General features: G+C 41.7%; 1 protein-coding gene and 2 long non-coding RNA genes across 4 annotated transcripts; all 3 read right to left on the reverse strand.

Moving 5' to 3' along the window:
• Positions 1-9,048: 9,048 nt before the first annotated feature.
• LOC143738742 (uncharacterized) lies at positions 9,049-9,852 on the reverse strand. The gene is made up of 3 exons (XR_013203989.1): positions 9,764-9,852; positions 9,623-9,685; positions 9,049-9,481 (listed from the first exon to the last, which is right to left on the reverse strand). It is a non-coding gene; the product is annotated as an uncharacterized LOC143738742 (long non-coding RNA).
• Positions 9,853-12,305: 2,453 nt separating this feature from the next.
• On the reverse strand, positions 12,306-12,864 carry LOC143738741 (uncharacterized). The gene is made up of 3 exons (XR_013203988.1): positions 12,748-12,864; positions 12,607-12,669; positions 12,306-12,466 (listed from the first exon to the last, which is right to left on the reverse strand). It is a non-coding gene; the product is annotated as an uncharacterized LOC143738741 (long non-coding RNA).
• A 1,094-nt stretch (positions 12,865-13,958) lies between these two features.
• On the reverse strand, positions 13,959-15,420 carry LOC143738740 (uncharacterized). Of its 2 annotated transcripts, none has more exons than XM_077230774.1 (4): positions 15,279-15,420; positions 15,139-15,201; positions 14,161-14,997; positions 13,959-14,098 (listed from the first exon to the last, which is right to left on the reverse strand). In XM_077230774.1, the coding sequence occupies exons 1-4, from the start codon at positions 15,334-15,336 to the stop codon at positions 14,091-14,093; spliced, it is 966 nt and encodes a 321-aa protein (XP_077086889.1). In that variant the 5' UTR covers positions 15,337-15,420; the 3' UTR covers positions 13,959-14,090. The 2 variants fall into 2 exon arrangements, with proteins under 2 accessions (XP_077086889.1, XP_077086890.1); XM_077230775.1 differs by having other exon boundaries at positions 13,959-14,111; positions 14,292-14,997; positions 15,279-15,419.
• Positions 15,421-17,898: the final 2,478 nt, after the last annotated feature.

Raw genomic sequence — 17,898 nt, forward strand, 5'->3', positions numbered from 1 at the left:
TACGTGCAGCTACTGTGGGATCGTCTGGTTGAAATGAGAGGTAGAGCTGGGTGTCATCAGCATAGCAATGGTAAGAGAAACCATGTGCCTGTATGATGGGTCCCAGTGATGTGGTGTAAATGGAGAAGAGGAGCGGTCCAAGGACTGACCCCTGGGGAACCCCTGTGGTCAGTCGATGTACTTTGGATACCTCGCCTCTCCATGCGACCCTGAATGACCTACCTGTGAGATAGGACTCAAACCAGTGGAGGGAAGATCATGTGATGCCCAGTGATGAGAGAGTGGACAGAAGGATCTGATGATTCACAGTGTCGAAGGCAGCAGACAGGTCTAGGAGAATGAGAACTGATGATTTGGAAGCAGCTTTGGCGATCCGCAGGGCTTCTGTGACTGAAAGTAATGCGGTCTCGGTCGAATGCCCTTTCTTGAAGCCAAATTGGTTAACATCCAGCTGGTTATTCAGAGACAGGAAAGATGATACTTGGTTGAAAGCAACTCGTTCAAGTGTTTTTGCAATGAAAGGTAGGAGAGAGACAGGTCTGTAATTCTCTAGAAGTGATGTGTTTAAAGTTGGTTTTTTAAGCAGTGGGGTTACCCGAGCCTGCTTAAATGCTGTAGGAAAAATGCCAGTATGGAGGGATGAGTTGATGAAGTGTGTGAGTGCTGGTAGAAGTGTGGGAGAGATGGCTTGAAGAAGGTGTGAGGGGATGGGGTCTAGAGGGCAGGTGGTAGGATGACTGGAGAGGAGAAGTTTAGATACTTCTTCCTCGGTTAGAGGAGAGAAGGAGGAGAGAAGGTTATTGGCTGTGGGAGAGGTTGGACTAGGTTCCTGTGTGTGTGGAGGAGAGAACTGACTGCTAATGGTTGTTGTTTTGTTAGTGAAGAAGTTAGCAAAATCATCAGCAGTTAGCGAGGAGGTGGGTGGTGGTGGAGGTGGACAGAGGAGAGAGTTGAATGTCTTGAAAAGTGTTCGTGTGTTAGAGGCGGAGTTGATCTTGTTGTGGAAATATGAAGATTTTGCGGCATGAACATCAGCAGAAAAGGAAGAGAGCAGAGATTGGTACATACTCAGGTCAGATGTATCTTTTGATTTGCGCCATTTCCTCTCCATTGCCCTGAGTTTAGTCCGGTGTTCCCGAAGAACCTCAGATAACCAGGGTTTAGAGGGGGTAGCGTGTGCTGGCCTGGAGGAGAGAGGGCAGATAGTGTCTAAAGAAGTTAATGTGGAGCATAAAGTATCCGTTGCGGTATTCACATCTAGAGATGAGAATTGTGAGGGTGAGGGAAGAGAAGATGACACAGCAGAGGAAAGACGGGAGGGAGAAAGTGAGCGCAGGTTTCGTCTGAAGGTAACTGGTAGGGGAGTTGGTGGAGTGTGGATAGTGAGTTGTAGATTGAAAGTAATGAGGAAATGATCTGAAACACGGAGAGGTTTCACCAAAATATTGTCTGTGATGCAGTTGCGTGTGTAGACCAGGTCCAGTTGGTTGCCTGACTTGTGAGTACCTGTGATGATGAGCCGATTGAGATCGAATGAGGCTAGGAGAGAATGATGAATGTCTAGATGAATGTTGAAATCGCCAAAGACTACAAGTGGAGTGCCGTCCTCAGGGAAAGAGGACAGCAGCACATCCAGCTCCTCAACAAAGCTTCCCAGTTGACCTGGGGGGCGATAAATGACTACAATCTCGATCTTAAAGGGAGTTGTAAGTGTAATAGCGTGATATTCAAATGAGTTGTTATTGCATAGAGAGGAGAGAGTTGAGTATTTCCAATTGTTAGAAATGAGAATACCAGTCCCCCCACCCCTACCAGACTGGCGAGGGGTGTGAGAGAAAGAGAAGTTGTTAGAGAGAGCAGCAGGGGTTGCTGAGTCTTCTGGACGGATCCAGGTCTCAGTCAAGCCCAAGATATTAAGAGTTGAAAGAGATGCAAAGGCAGGAATGAAGTCAGCTTTATTGAATGCTGACTGACAATTCCATAGACCCATAGAAAGAGAGAGAGAGGTGTGTGTGTGGATGAGAGAACGGGACGCAGATTAGCAGTATTGCGCAGCCTTCTGTGCGTGATGAGAGTGCGTTGTCGAGAGACATCAGGAATGTATTGAAAGCACATGTTGATTAAGGGAAATAGAGTACAAGTAGGAAAGGAAAGGGAGAAGAAGATACTTAAGTGCGTAGCTGGTGTCGTTGCTCGGTGGAGTCGCACAGGTAGAGTCGATGGTCTAAATCCCGATGCCTGCGAATCGACCAACTCTCCGCCAGGCATCACGAGCTCAGCCCGCTCTACTGGTCGCTCCGGTTCACCGCTCGCGCCGGCGGGATCTGCGTCAGCGCGCTCTACTTAAGCCCGCACTGTGCTGTCATTTACACTTTCAACGGTATTCACGGAAGAATGTGTCAAATCTTCAACGTGCTCGTTCGTTATAGGCTCGTTAGCACCTTCTCCATCTTCAGAGAGAGAAGGCGCTTCAATTACCTGATCGAGTCTGTCACTGGCACCTTCATTATTTACTGGAGCAGAAGGCAATTGTTCCGTAGAATGATTACGCTCATTCACATTAGGGTTAGCCCCATCATTCATTGAACATACCAGTTTTGTATGACCGTACTTCCCACAAGTAAAACACCTCATTGATTCAGTTCTGATATAAATGGTATAATCTTTACCCAGCACAGTGGTTTTCGCTGATGTATTCAAGGATTTAAATTCCGAATTCAGGATCATGAAAGTCTGACGTCTAAATGACATCACATGTTTGAGTTCTGGATTTTTTATTCCTAAAGGAATCATTTTAATCGGCCCCACCAGTTTACCATAGCGTCCTAACAAACGCTCGAGTGCATCTTTCGAAATGAATGGGGGGACATTCGAAAGGATAACTTTCTTGGAAGGACTCGACAACGGCAAAACTGATGAAAAAGTATCTCTAACGGATAAACCAAATTCAACTAAATGCTGAACCAAAGAGACTTCTTTCAAAAAGACAACAACAGCCTTGTTCATCCTTGATGCAGACACAATATTACAAGCACCAATTTCGCTGCTGATCGCAACTAGACAATTCTCAACTGTAATGGACTCATCAGGTAGACATTTGCACCCGTGTTGAGCGGTTAAAGAAACACAACCATCTGAGGCTATGTTTACACGGAAACGATCTGAAGATAAAACGCAAAAGTGGCGTTGCGTTATCACTTTTTATTCTGCGTTTAGACGAGCGTTATCGGGGGGAAATCCGCGTGCATATGATGACGCAAAAGTGTGTGAAATTCGATGTAGTATGCACTCCAGGTGGCTAGGTGGCAATGTGAAGCACTGCGACACAACAACACCAATATCTGAGAATATTTTGTACAACTGCTGAAAAGACTCTTGTATGTTTATCAGAGCTGCTATGGCAACTTGAAGGTCCGACGTATGGAAATAATCCAACATATTAGGGTTATTTTCCTGTAATGGCGCATGCCTGTGACCTAAACACGTACGCGACGAGAGCCACAGTGAGCAGATTTGCGTTTTTACTGTTTAGATGGGAACGCGACAGCGGATTGTTTTTAAGATTTCCACTCTGGAGGGTGGTTTCACTTTTTTGCGTTTTTAAGCCTCCAAAACGCCGTCACTGTGTAAACGAAAGGCACATCCGATAAAATATTTTTACGTTTTCACCCAGAATCGTTCTCGTGTAAACAGGGCCTGAATTTGTCCCCATTTTCCACCCTTAGGTGAAAAACCCTGCGACAATTAAATGAACACTTGACCAAAATATCTAAACTAAATAAAGAGAAAAGGAAAAAAGTAACAACTCACTCAAACACGCTGCACTCGTTCAGACGCTCACACACTCCTCAGACGCCCGCACATGCGCACACGCGCAGAGAGAGAGAGAGAGAGAGAGAGAGAGAGAGAGAGAGAGAGAGAGAGAGAGAGAGAGAGAGAGAGAGAGCATGCGTCCTAGATTTAAAGTAGCTCCCGTCAGGTGACACCAATTAACCGGTTGATTGCAGGTGATATACCAGGGAAACTGCAATGACATACAGATTAGTATGGTAGTTTGCACAAAATCTGTTCCACACTCCAGTCCGGTAGGTGGCGGTAATGCTCCTAAATGCTGGTTGCCAACCGGCAATCAAATCAAAGAAGAAGAAGAAGAAGCAGCATTCAGATTAGAACACTCACACATAACAGCCCAGAATTGTGACCGAAATCTAACCCCTTAGAACCGGACCCCTGCAGTTGGACAGAGGTAGAATTTTCTGGAGAGAGGGAGAAAGAGAAATAAAATTTTATTTATTTTTTGCTAATAGCAAAAACAACAACTATGTAAATGGGGGAGTATAAACTCAGATTACTTTGGTACAAGTGTATGTTAGATTATGAAACAGGTATACAAACCTTTTTTCTCCAACTACTCTCCCAACATCACTCAAGGAGAAATATAGGGATCCATCTTCGCAGGCAGAAGTCAAAAAAAGACAATTTAATAAAAGCAAACAAAAATTAAACTCACCATGCCATACTAACTGGTGATAAAGAACTACCAAAACACTAATTTTAATCAAACCCATTCTATAACACAAACTGAACCACGAAGACAGCCAATCCAACTACACAAACTAAAGTTTCAAACCAACCAGGTCTTTTAAAGCCAAACAGAAAACCATTTGTATTCTAACCATAGAATAAACTTAATGTAGTCAAATTAATATTACAATCAATTACCCTATTTGTGCCGTGAACACTCAGTGTTAATTGTTTATTAATTCTAAGAAATGTACATTTCCGGGGCATGGGAAATGTCTTTCTTACTAAGTACTACTAAGAGCAAGTAGTAAAAATCTATGATTAGCGACTCCAGTGTATGAGCTTGAGACACAGACAACTTTACGTGTGACATAAACAAGACTTTATTTACTAGACTAAACATTTAAACTACTCTAACATACACATACATACATGCATATAGTTTACCGAGGGAAAGAGAGCTGAAGAAAAATACAGGAAAGCAAGAAGTTATATCATTGTTTCAAATTCAGCAGATCAACAGCCTTGAGCAAACCATCAGTTTAATTCTAACATGCCCTTCTTTAAAAGGGGTAAGGATACTTAATGTTTCAAATAATGAGACTAAGTTTGATACTTGCATGTCTCGCCCATTTGGATTAAACTGTCCTGATGCAATTTGTTGAGGCTCCTGTTGATCTTTGCTGAATGGAAAGACAAGGCCGCAGCCGGGCACAAGCTTGCGGTCCTTAGACAACTTCTCGTTCAGCATCATCTTCACATCAGGATTTCAGAAAGGGACTAAAAGAGTAAGAAAGTAAGAGACGTGATCTTGTGATCAGTGATTTTTAAAGCGTGAAGATGTCACCCTCTGGATGGTTGTGAGCCAATAAGAAGTTGTTCCGTTTGGAGGGAATTTATTTACGACCCTTGTTCAAGCAGGCCTTTGAACAGGCATTTGATTGGGTGTTTAATGAAAGAATCTTCAAGATTCTTATAATACTAATGCGTCACCAGTGTTGGGGAGTAATGGAATACATGTACCGGCGTTACGTATTCAGAATACAAATTATGAGTAACTGTATTACGTTACAGTTACAATTTAAATAGTCGGTATTTAGAATACAGTTACATTGTTGAAATCAATGGATTACATGACGTTACTTCTCTGTTTCACGAGTTTATTCACTCTCTAAATAAATGAAGGCAACTCCATGCATTTCATAGAAGCCCCAATATGAAAACGAAAAAATGTGCGGTTTGCGTGATCGGTCACAATGGAGTCGGAAGAGGAGCAGCGGGAGCTAGAGTTAGAGATGGAGCGGGAACAACAGAGCCAGGGCAAGAATGCGTTTCTATCTTGGAAATTCACACAGCATTTCACATTAAAGAAAGCTAGAGAAGGGAGAACAAATATAACTGTGCAGTGCAACCTCTGCTTGCAAGCAACCATCCTCCTTTCAGCGTCCAAAGACTCCACCTCCAACCTGAAGAAGCATCTTAAAGTTTTTTTTTTTTTTTTTTTAGTTAGCCAGGGGTAGTCGTCTGCTGTAGTTTTACTGGTCACCTTGCTATTTTATAGTTGTATCGGGTAGGCTACTAGGGCTGTAACGATATGCGATATGAAACCGAAATCGCGACACTCAGATCCACGAACCTGTGTCGTGTGTGAGAAGGCAGAATCGCCACACACCCCTTCCAACTCCCAGAGTTATCCTTCCCGTCCAGATCCAATGCTACCACATCTTTAAATTACTATTAGTATTATTTGAAGTTAACATTATAAAATACGTAGACCTACACCATAAAACTAGGTGAGGAATAATTATTTAAAATTGAGCAATTCCAGCGTTATGGACGTGACATTTGCAGTCAAAACTTGAAATATAAATTCTCAGAAAATGCATTTAATACCAATATATTGAAACGTCTGTTTATATATTCATACTCCCTTAATAAAGGAGTCCAGACATTAGGAAAATATCTGTCTACACATGCGTTTTCTATTTAATATGAGGGAAATAAACATGCGTGACACAAAAAATATTTGCCACATTTGCCGAGGAAAAAACAATGTTACGGAAGTGACCACTCTGAAAGCGGCACTAAGAGACTGCTTTAAAACATTCACAAAGACATCAAACAGATGCACAAAGCCTTTCTTTAAAGTGAATTTCGATTTGTATTTATCTTAATTTTAATCAATGTTTCATCAACCAATTGCCTGGATTTAATAAATATGAAGTAAATATAGCAGACAATAGATATCAAGGCACGGAGGCGCCGGCACCTGAACTGGGGCTCGTCTCATAAATGAACAGAAACTTAGTGTATAAGGTAGGCTAGCCTACTTGCCTCCCAGACATGTCTACGGTACTTTTAAACAGAACAATTCATAACGAAAGAAAACAGACTGATCTCTGTTTATGTAGGCTAATCCGTATGAAATGTGCCTTTCTCTCCGGCGCGTTCACTAGGCTGCTGCGAGGATCACGAGTCAGCATCGTCAACTTCATCTTTGCAGCCGACACTAACATATTCAATCATTACTTCTGCTGGTTCTTTGAGACAGCTTTTAGGTGCTTTAATGGCAGCGTCACCCTTACATGTTACATGAACGCGTCACCACCGCATCACCGCACCGGTGACCGCAACATACACTATAGTCTTTGTTCTTCTATAGCAAATTATAATATATTGCACTTTCAGGGAGACATGGGCCTAACACATTCAGCCAGTTGGAACAGAAAAACACACCAGAATAGGCCTGTTTAGTAAGCAGGATTTGATGGCCGCATTCCTACACTTATAAAATGCAATTCAATGTTGAAGTAATCCAAGTATTCAGAATACGTTACTCAAATTGAGTAACGTAACGGAATACGTTACAAATGACATTTTTGGGCATGTATTCTGTATTCTGTAACGAAATACGTTTTGAAAGTATCCTTCCCAACACTGTGCGTCACAAAGTTAGCAAAATGTAATGTAAAAGAACAAATGCGGGACGAAAATTGCAGTTTATAGAGACCAAACATGGTATAGTTGAGGTTACATTGACCGGTTGGTTCTATAATAAAATACATAGTATCAAAGATATAATAGTAGTAAAAGACACTACACAAGACGGTAAATCATTCACACAGTGTCCTGGGACTCATGCTCATTTATAGATCAGTTCATCTATAAATTAATGCAGGAAAGTCTGTTTAAGGTCAGTTTCTGTCTTTCCTATGCCCTAGGTCTTGACCACATGATCACATTTTTCATAAATGAAAAGGTGACATAGCTTTTATAAACATGCTTTACAAAAAAACATTACTGGTGTGCATCTTGAGAAAAAACAGCACTGACATTTTAATATGTTTTCAGTTAAACAACTCACAAATGCATTTTAGTCTGGGGCTAGGTTTAAGATTTGTTTGTAAAACAAGGCAATACTATATTATTCCACATCGACTGATGCAAAATCACCAAATAAAGAGGACAGATCAAGTAAAGTGGTCATTGAAAAAAAAAAGTTTAGTACAAAATATGCATCTAAAATTATATATTTCCTACAGAAACAGTCTTAATTGAAGACACATCTGCCAGACAAACAGCCAACTTCCTACTATAGCTACAGGTAATTGTTTATCAGTGAAGGGGGGCTCAGAAATGTTTGATGATCTGTCACACAGTGAAACAACTTAATTAACACATGAATCTCAGACTTCGCATGGATCATTATCATTTAAATGTGATTTTTTTGTGACTGACAGTCACAAAAACACCCTTCAGCCTTGTTTCATTGATGAAAAGAAATGCATTTAAAGTAATATCATGGGAGTAAACTAGATTCATGTTGGGCAAACTAGTTCTTCAAACTGCTTCCACAAGTAAGACTCCTTAATCTTTCACTCATCTATAAATATCTTTTAAAATATCTGCAAAGTTTTGTAGAAAACTTTTTCCTATAATTCAATGTTTAATGTACTTCACAGAAGAACAATTCTCGAGCAAAACCAGACCTCAATAGACAGGCCTCCTGTTTTCCACATGACAATGAAGCCAAAAAACTAATCCAAGTGGCTGTAAAACCTTAACAAATCTAAGTGAAAGCGGTTGACAAACCAAACCATGAAACCCATACGAATTTATTTTGTTACACAGAATTTTGATTCGTGACAAGTTAAATAGACAGGGGCTTAAACAGAACCAGACCTATTAGCATCATCCTGGCTGAAGGTTGCGTTGACAAAACCAGACCCCTCAGCATAGTCTTGGCTGAAGGTGGCGTTGACAGAACCAGACCCCTCAGCATAGTCTTGGCTGAAGGTAGCGTTGACAGAACCAGACCCCTCAGCATAGTCTTGGCTGAAGGTGGCGTTGGCAGAACCAGACCCCTCAGGAGAGTCCTGGCTCAAGGTGGCGTTGGCAGAACCAGACCCCTCAGGAGAGTCCTGGCTGAAGGTGGCATTGACAGAACCAGACCCCTCAGGAGAGTCCTGGCTGAAGGTTGCGTTGACAGAACCAGACCCCTCAGGAGAGTCCTGGGTCAAGGTGGCGTTGGCAGAACCAGACCCCTCAGGAGAGTCCTGGCTGAAGGTGGCATTGACAGAACCAGAACCCTCAGGAGAGTCCTGGCTGAAGGTGGCGTTGACAGTACTAGACCCCTCGGGAGAGTCTTGGCTGAAGGTGGCGTTGACAGAACCAGACCCCTCAGCATCATCCTGGCTGAAGGTAGCGTTGACAGAACCAGACCCCTCAGCATAGTCTTGGCTGAAGGTGGCGTTGGCAGAACCAGACCCCTCAGGAGAGTCCTGGCTCAAGGTGGCGTTGACAGAACTAGACCCATCAGGAAAGTCTTGGCTGAAGGTGGCGTTCACAGAACCAGACCCCTCGGGAGAGTCTTGGCTGAAGGTGGCGTTCACAGAACTGGATGCCTTAATGTCAACCTGGCTAAAAGTGCCCTGAAGTTGGACAAAGGTAGAATTTTCTGGAGAGAGGGAGAAAGAAAAATAAAGTTTTTTTTTTTTTTTGCTGATAGCAAAAACAACAACCATGTAAATGGGTTAGTATAAACTCATATTACTTTAACACAAGAGTATGTTAGACTATGAAACAAAGGTCTACAAACCTTTTTCTCCAACATCACTAAAAGAGAAATCTAAGGATCCATCTTTGACTGCGCAGCTGAATTCTGAGAAACAAATGTGACATTTAAAAAAAAAACAACAGACAGATAAACTTACTAAACACAAACAAAAATTAAACTCACCATGCCATACTTACTGGTGATAAAGAACTACCAAAACAGTAATTTTAATCAAACCCATTCTACGACACAAACTGAGCCACTGAGATAGCAAAATCAACTGCAAAAGCTAAAGTTTTTCAACCAAACATGTCTTTTAAAAGCCAAACGGAAAACCATTTGCACCACCTGGATGACTTGTTAACTGATTATAGAGGCTAATCTGCTAATTAATGAGATCAATAATTATTTAATCACCCAGCATACTAGCTGAAGTTATATCCCATAGAACTTAGGAGCTGTTTACAAAACACCGTTTTCATCTAAAAACGTAAAACTTTTTATGCATTTTGGCCGTTCATTTACCCGACAATGGAGTTTTGGGTGCCTGAAACGTGTTTCAAAGTTCACGTTTTTGAAAACAGTCTACGTGTAAACAACAAAAACAGAATTTGTGACGACGATGACGTCATGCACATGGGCATTACGTGTTCAGTCAATAGTGTTTCATCGCCATCTAGTGGCCTGACAGCAGAATACAGCGTTTTTGCGGATCCGTGTGAACGGGGATCATTTTGACAATGGTGTCGTCTGTACACAGAAAACTCAAAGGAAAAACTTGTCCGTTTTAAGCATATCGTTGTCGTGTAAACGTACCCTAAAGTTTAAATGTTAATCTTTTGTGATTCATTGACCTCCACTGAAAGAAGGCCCAACAACACTAATACTTAGGCCTGGTATCACAGAGAGGGCTTAGATTAAGCCAGGATTAGGCTTTAGTTCAATTAGAAAATTTGAGAAGCTTTTATAAAAATGACTGACAAAAAAACATTACTGGTGTGCATCTTGAGACAAAACAATAGCACTGACATATTTCAATATGCTTTCAGGTAAAACAACTCAAACATGCATTTACTCCAGGGCTTGGCTTGAGATCGGTCTGTGCAACCAGACAATACTATATTCCTCCACGACAACTGGTGAAAAAAAAAATCACCAAATAAAGAGGGCAGAATAAGTAAAGTTGTCTCATTGAAAAAAATGTTTAGTACCAAATATGCTTCTAAAATTATATTTTTTCTTATTTTTTCTCCATAAACAGTCTAACCTAGACTTAAGACACATCTGCCAGACAAACAGCCAACTTCCTACTATAACTACAGATAATTCTATATCAGTGAAGGTGGACTCAGAAACTTGGATTGTCTCTGTCACAGAGTGGAACAACTTAAAATTAAGTTGACTGACAGTTACATTCACAAACAAACCCATCAGCCTTGTTTCATTGATGAGAAGGGTTTAAAGCAATATCATGGGAGTAATCTAGATTCATGTTGGGCAAACTAGTCCTTCAAACTGCTTCCACAAGTAAGACTCCTTAACCATTCACTCATCTATAAATATCTGCAAAATTTTGTAGAAAACTTTTTCCTATCGGTCTATCAATGTGTAATGTACTTCACAGAAGAATAATTCTTGAGCAAAACCAGACCTTAAAAGACAAGCCTCCTGTTATCCACATGACACTAAAGCCAACAAACTAATCCACGTGGCTGTAAAACCTTAACAAATCTAAAAGAAAGGAGTTGACAAACCAAACCATGAAAGCCATCATTTATTTTGTTACACAGAATCTTGATTCATGACAAGTTAAATAGACAGGGACTAAAACCGAACCAGACCTATTAGCATTATCCTAGCTGAAGGTGGTGTTGACAGAACCGGACCCCTCAGCATAGTCTTGGCTGAAGGTTGTATTTAAAGAACCGGACCCCTCAGTATAGTCTTGGCTGAAGGTGGCATTTACAAAACTGGGCCCCTCAGCATAGTCTTGGCTGAAGGTGGCATTTACAAAACTAGACCCCTCAGCATAGTCTTGGCTGAAGGTGGCGTTGTCAGAACCAGACCCCTCAGCATAGTCTTGGCTGAAGGTTGCGTTGACAGAACCAGAACCCTCAGCATCATCCTGGCTGAAGGTGGCGTTGACAGAACCAGACCCCTCAGCATAATCCTGGCTGAAGGTGGCGTTGACAGAACCAGACCCCTCAGCTTCATCCTGGCTGAAGGTGGCATTGACAGAACCAGACCCCTCAGCTTCATCCTGGCTGAAGGTGGCGTTGATAGAACCAGACCCCTCAGCATAGTCCTGGCTGAAGGTGGCATTGACAGAACCAGACCCCTCAGCTTTATCCTGGCTGAAGGTGGCGTTGATAGAACCAGACCCCTCAGCATCATCCTGGCTGAAGGTAGCGTTGGCAGAACCAGAACCCTCAGCATCATCCTGGCTGAAGGTGGCGTTGACAGAACCAGACCCCTCAGCATCATCCTGGCTGAAGGTGGCATTGGCAGAACCAGACCACTCTGCATTGTCCTGGCTGAAGGATGCGTTGACAGAACCAGACCCCTCAGCATAGTCTTGGCTGAAGGTGGCATTGACAGAACCAGACCCCTCAGCATAGTCCTGGCTGAAGGTGGCATTTACAGAACCAGAACCCTCAGCATAGTCTTGGCTGAAGGTGGCATTTACAGAGCCAGAACCCTCAGCATAGTCTTGGTTGAAGGAGGTGTTGGCAGAACCGGACCCCTCAGCATAGTCTTGGCTGAAGGTTGCGTTGACAGAACCAGACCCCTCAGCATAGTCTTGGCTGAAGGTGGCATTGGCAGAACTGGATGCCTTAACGTCAACCTGGCTAAAAGTGCCCTGCAGTTGGACAGAGGTAGAATTTTCTGGAGAGAGGGAGAAAGAAAAGAAAAAACTTTTTTTTTTTTGCTGATAGCAAAAACAACAACCATGTAAATGGGTTAGTATAAACTCATATTACTTTAACACAAGAGTATGTTAGATTATGAAACAAAGGTCTACAAACCTTTTTCTCCAACATCACTCAAGGAGAAATCTAAGGATCCATCTTTGACTGCGCAGCTGAATTCTGAGAAACAAATTTAACATTTAAAAAAACAACAACAGACAAATAAACTTACTAAACACAAACAAAAATTAAACTCACCATGCCATACTAACTGGTGATAAAGAACTACCAAAACAATAATTTTAATCAAACCCATTCTATGACACAAACTGAGCCACTGAGATAGCCAAATCAACTGCAAAAGCTAAAGTTTTTCAACCAAACATGTCTTTTAAAAGCCAAACAGAAAACCATTTGCACCACCTGGATGACTCGTTAACTGATTATAGGGGCTAATCTGCTAATTAATGAGATCAATAATTATTTAATCACCCAGAATACTAGCTGATGTTATATCCCATAGAACTTAGGAGCTGTTTACAAAACACCGTTTTCAACTAAAAACGTAAAACTTTTTATGCATTTTGGCCGTTCATTTACCCGACAACGGATTTTTGGTGCCTGAAACGGGTTTCAAAGTTCACGTTTTTGAAAACAGTCTACGTGTAAACAACAAAAACAGAATTTGTGAAGACGATGACGTCATGCACATGTGCATTACGTGTTCAGTTAATAGTGTTTCATCACCATCTAGTGGCCTGACAGCAGAATACAGCGTTTTTGCGGATCCGTGTGAACAGGGATCATTTTGACAATGGTGTCGTCTGTACACGGAAAACTCAAAGAAAAAACTTGTCTGTTTTAAGCATATCGTTGTTGTGTAAACGTACCCTAAAGTTTAAATGTTAATCTTTTGTGATTCATTGACCTCCACTGAAAGAAGGCCCAACAACACTAATACTTATGGCCTGGTATCACAGAGAGGGCTTAGATTAAGCCAGGATTAGGCTTTAGTTCAATTAGAAAATTTGAGAAGCTTTTATAAACATGACTGACAAAAAAAACATTACTGGTGTACATCTTGAGACAAAACAATAGCACTGACATATTTCAATATGCTTTCAGGTAAAACAACTCAAACATGCATTTACTCCAGGGCTTGACTTGAGATCTGTCTGTGCAACCAGACAATACTATATTATTCCACGACAACTGGTGAAAAAAAAAAAAAATCACCAAATAAAGAGGGCAGAACAAGTAAAGTGGTCTCATTGAAAAAAAATTTTTAGTACCAAATATGCTTCTAAAATTATATATTTTCTTATTTTTTCTCCATAAACAGCCTAACCTAGACTTAAGACATCTGCCAGACAAACAGCCAACTTCCTACTACAGATGATTCTATATCAAACGAATCTACGTGGCTGTAAAACCATAGCAAATCTAAAAGAAAGGAGTTGACGAACCAATCCATGAAAGCCATAATTTATTTTGTTACATAGAATCTTGATTCATGACAAGTTAAATAGACCGGGACTAAAACCGAACCAGACCTATTAGCATTATCCTAGCTGAAGGTGGTGTTGACAGAACCGGACCCCTCAGCATAGTCTTGGCTGAAGGTTGTATTTAAAGAACTGGACCCCTCAGCATAGTCTTGGCTGAAGGTAGCATTTAAAGAACCGGACCCCTCAGCATAGTCTTGGCTGAAGGTGGCATTTACAGAACCAGACCCCTCAGCATAGTCTTGGCTGAAGGTGGCGTTGACAGAACCAGACCCCTCAGCATAGTCCTGGCTGAAGGTGGCATTGACAGAACCAGACCCCTCAGCATAGTCTTGGCTGAAGGTGGCGTTGACAGAACCAGACCCCTCAGCATCATCCTGGCTGAAGGTGACGTTGACAGAACCAGACCCCTCAGCATCATCCTGGCTGAAGGTGGCGTTGACAGAACAAGACCCCTCAGCATCATCCTGGCTGAAGGTGGCGTTGACAGAACCAGACCCCTCAGCATCATCCTGGCTGAAGGTGGCGTTGACAGAACCAGACCCCTCAGCATCTTCCTGGCTGAAGGTGGCGTTGGAAGAACCAGACCCCTCAGCTTCATCCTGGCTGAAGGTAGCGTTGACAGAACCAGACCCCTCAGCATCATCCTGGCTGAAGGTGGCGTTGACAGAACCAGACCCCTCAGCTTCATCCTGGCTCAAGGTGGCGTTGACAGAACCAGACCCCTCACCATCATCCTGGCTGAAGGTGGCGTTGACAGAACCAGACCCCTCAGCATAGTCTTGACTGAAGGTTGCGTTGACAGAACCAAACCCCTCAGCATAGTCTTGACTGAAGGTTGCGTTGACGGAACCAGACCCCTCAGGAAAGTCCTGGCTCAAGGTGGCGTTGACAGAACCAGACCCATCGGGAGAGTCTTGGCTGAAGGTGGCGTTCACAGAACTGGATGCCTTAACGTCAACCTGGCTAAAAGTGCCCTGCAGTTGGACAGATGTAGAATTTTCTGGAGAGAGGGAGAAAGAAAAAAAAAATTTTTTTTTTTTTTTGCTGATAGCAAAAACAACAACCATGTAAATGGGTTAGTATAAACTCATATTACTTTAACACAAGAGTATGTTAGATTATGAAACAAAGGTCTACAAACCTTTTTCTCCAACATCACTCAAGGAGAAATCTAAGGATCCATCTTCGACTGCACAGCTGAATTCTGAGAAACAAATTTAACATTTAAAAAACAACAACAGACAAATAAACTTACTAAACACAAACAAAAATTAAACTCACCATGCCATACTAACTGGTGATAAAGAACTACCAAAACAGTAATTTTAATCAAACCCATTCTATGACACAAACTGAGCCACTGAGATAGCCAAATCAACTGCAAAAGCTAAAGTTTTTCAACCAAACATGTCTTTTAAAAGCCAAACAGAAAACCATTTGCACCACCTGGATGACTCGTTAACTGATTATAGGGGCTAATCTGCTAATTAATGAGATCAATAATTAGTTAATCACCCAGCATACTTGCTGATGTTATATCCCATAGAACTTAGGAGCTGTTTACAAAACACCGTTTTCAACTAAAAACGTAAAACTTTTTATGCATTTTGGCCGTTCATTTACACGACAACGGAGTTTTGGGTGCCTGAAACGTGTTTCAAAGTTCACGTTTTTGAAAACAGTCTACGTGTAAACAACAAAAACAGAATTTGTGAAGACGATGACGTCATGCACATGTGCATTACGTGTTCAGTCAATAGTGTTTCATCGCCATCTAGTGGCCTGACAGCAGAATACAGCGTTTTTGCGGATCCGTGTGAACGGGGATCATTTTGACAATGGTGTCGTCTGTACACAGAAAACTCAAAGGAAAAACTTGTCCGTTTTAAGCATATCGTTGTCGTGTAAACGTACCCTAAAGTTTAAATGTTAATCTTTTGTGATTCATTGACCTCCACTGAAAGAAGGCCCAACAACACTAATACTTAGGCCTGGGGTGCTTCTCAATATCCCTCCTCGTCTCCTCGCTCCTCTGTCCTCCATCCTATGACCCGGAAACCAATCAAGCACAGCCATCTTGAAGGACATCTCAATTCTCTAATTGCACCGCGAGGAGTCGAGGATCGAGGAGTGAGGAGGCTTTCAGAGGAGTTATGAGCAAGGATACACAGGTGTATCCTATGCGGAAGTGTTCTATTGACTAAACGTGACGCACGTATACATTCTCCTCCCCCTTCACATCGGTCACAATAATTTGAATTTGTACTTTACCCTTGCTGTTTATATAAACCACACATCTCACATATTTACAACAGGGTATCTTGCATTATTATTATTCATTATGAATTTCTTAAATAAACAAACTTCAACAACATGAGGGCAGATCCTTTGAGCGCTGCTGATGACGCAGTGAAGTGACGCTCGATTGATCAAGTATTCCAATGTATAAAAAAAGCTTTCATTCGATTACTCCGTCCTCATTTTCTTTCCTTGCATCCTTCCCTCACAACCTACAGGGGTGGAGCTGAGACGCTAGGAAAGGAAGCGAGGAAAGGAAACGAGGATGCACAAATAAGAAATGAGAAGCACCCCTGGTATCACAGAGAGGGCTTAGATTAAGCCAGGATTAGGCTTTAGTTCAATTAGAAAATTTGAGAAGCTTTTATAAACATGACTGACAAAAAAAACATTACTGGTGTGCATCTTGAGACAAAACAATAGCACTGACATATTTCAATATGCTTTCAGGTAAAACAACTCAAACATGCATTTACTCCAGGGCTTGGCTTGAGATCTGTCTGTGCAACCAGACAATACTATATTATTCCACGACAACTGGTGAAAAAAAAAATCACCAAATAAAGAGGGCAGAATAAGTAAAGTTGTCTCATTGAAAAAAAATGTTTAGTACCAAATATGCTTCTAAAATTATATATTTTCTTATTTTTTCTCCATAAACAGTCTAACCTAGACTTAAGACACATCTGCCAGACAAACAGCCAACTTCCTACTATAACTACAGATAATTCTATATCAGTGAAGGTGGACTCAGAAACTTGGATTGTCTCTGTCAGAGAGTGAAACAACTTAAAATTAAGTTGACTGACAGTTACATTCACAAACAAACCCATCAGCCTTGTTTCATGGATGAGAAGGGTTTAAAGCAATATCATGGGAGTAAACTAGATTCATGTTGGGCAAACTAGTCCTTCAAACTGCTTCCACAAGTAAGACTCCTTAACCATTCACTCATCTATAAATATCTGCAAAATTTTGTAGAAAACTTTTTCCTATCTGTCTATCAATGTGCAATGTACTTCACAGAAGAATAATTCTTGAGCAAAACCAGACCTTAAAAGACAAGCCTCCTGTTATCCACATGACACTAAAGCCAACAAACTAATCTACGTGGCTGTAAAACCTTAGCAAACCTAAAAGAAAGGAGTTGACAAACCAAACCATGAAAGCCATCATTTATTGTGTTACACAGAATCTTGATTCATGACAAGTTAAATAGACAGGGACTAAAACCAAACCAGACCTATTAGCATTATCCTAGCTGAAGGTGGTGTTGACAGAACCGGACCCCTCAGCATAGTCTTGGCTGAAGGTTGTATTTAAAGAACCGGACCCCTCAGTATAGTCTTGGCTGAAGGTGGCATTTACAAAACTGGGCCCCTCAGCATAGTCTTGGCTGAAGGTGGCATTTACAAAACTAGACCCCTCAGCATAGTCTTGGCTGAAGGTGGCGTTGTCAGAACCAGACCCCTCAGCATAGTCTTGGCTGAAGGTTGCGTTGACAGAACCAGAACCCTCAGCATCATCCTGGCTGAAGGTGGCGTTGACAGAACCAGACCCCTCAGCATAATCCTGGCTGAAGGTGGCGTTGACAGAACCAGAC

Source organism: Siphateles boraxobius, unplaced genomic scaffold (genome assembly GCF_051911475.1).
Source record: "Siphateles boraxobius isolate OS27281-9 unplaced genomic scaffold, OSU_SipBor_1 150, whole genome shotgun sequence".
Classification (NCBI taxonomy): domain Eukaryota; kingdom Metazoa; phylum Chordata; class Actinopteri; order Cypriniformes; family Leuciscidae; genus Siphateles; species Siphateles boraxobius.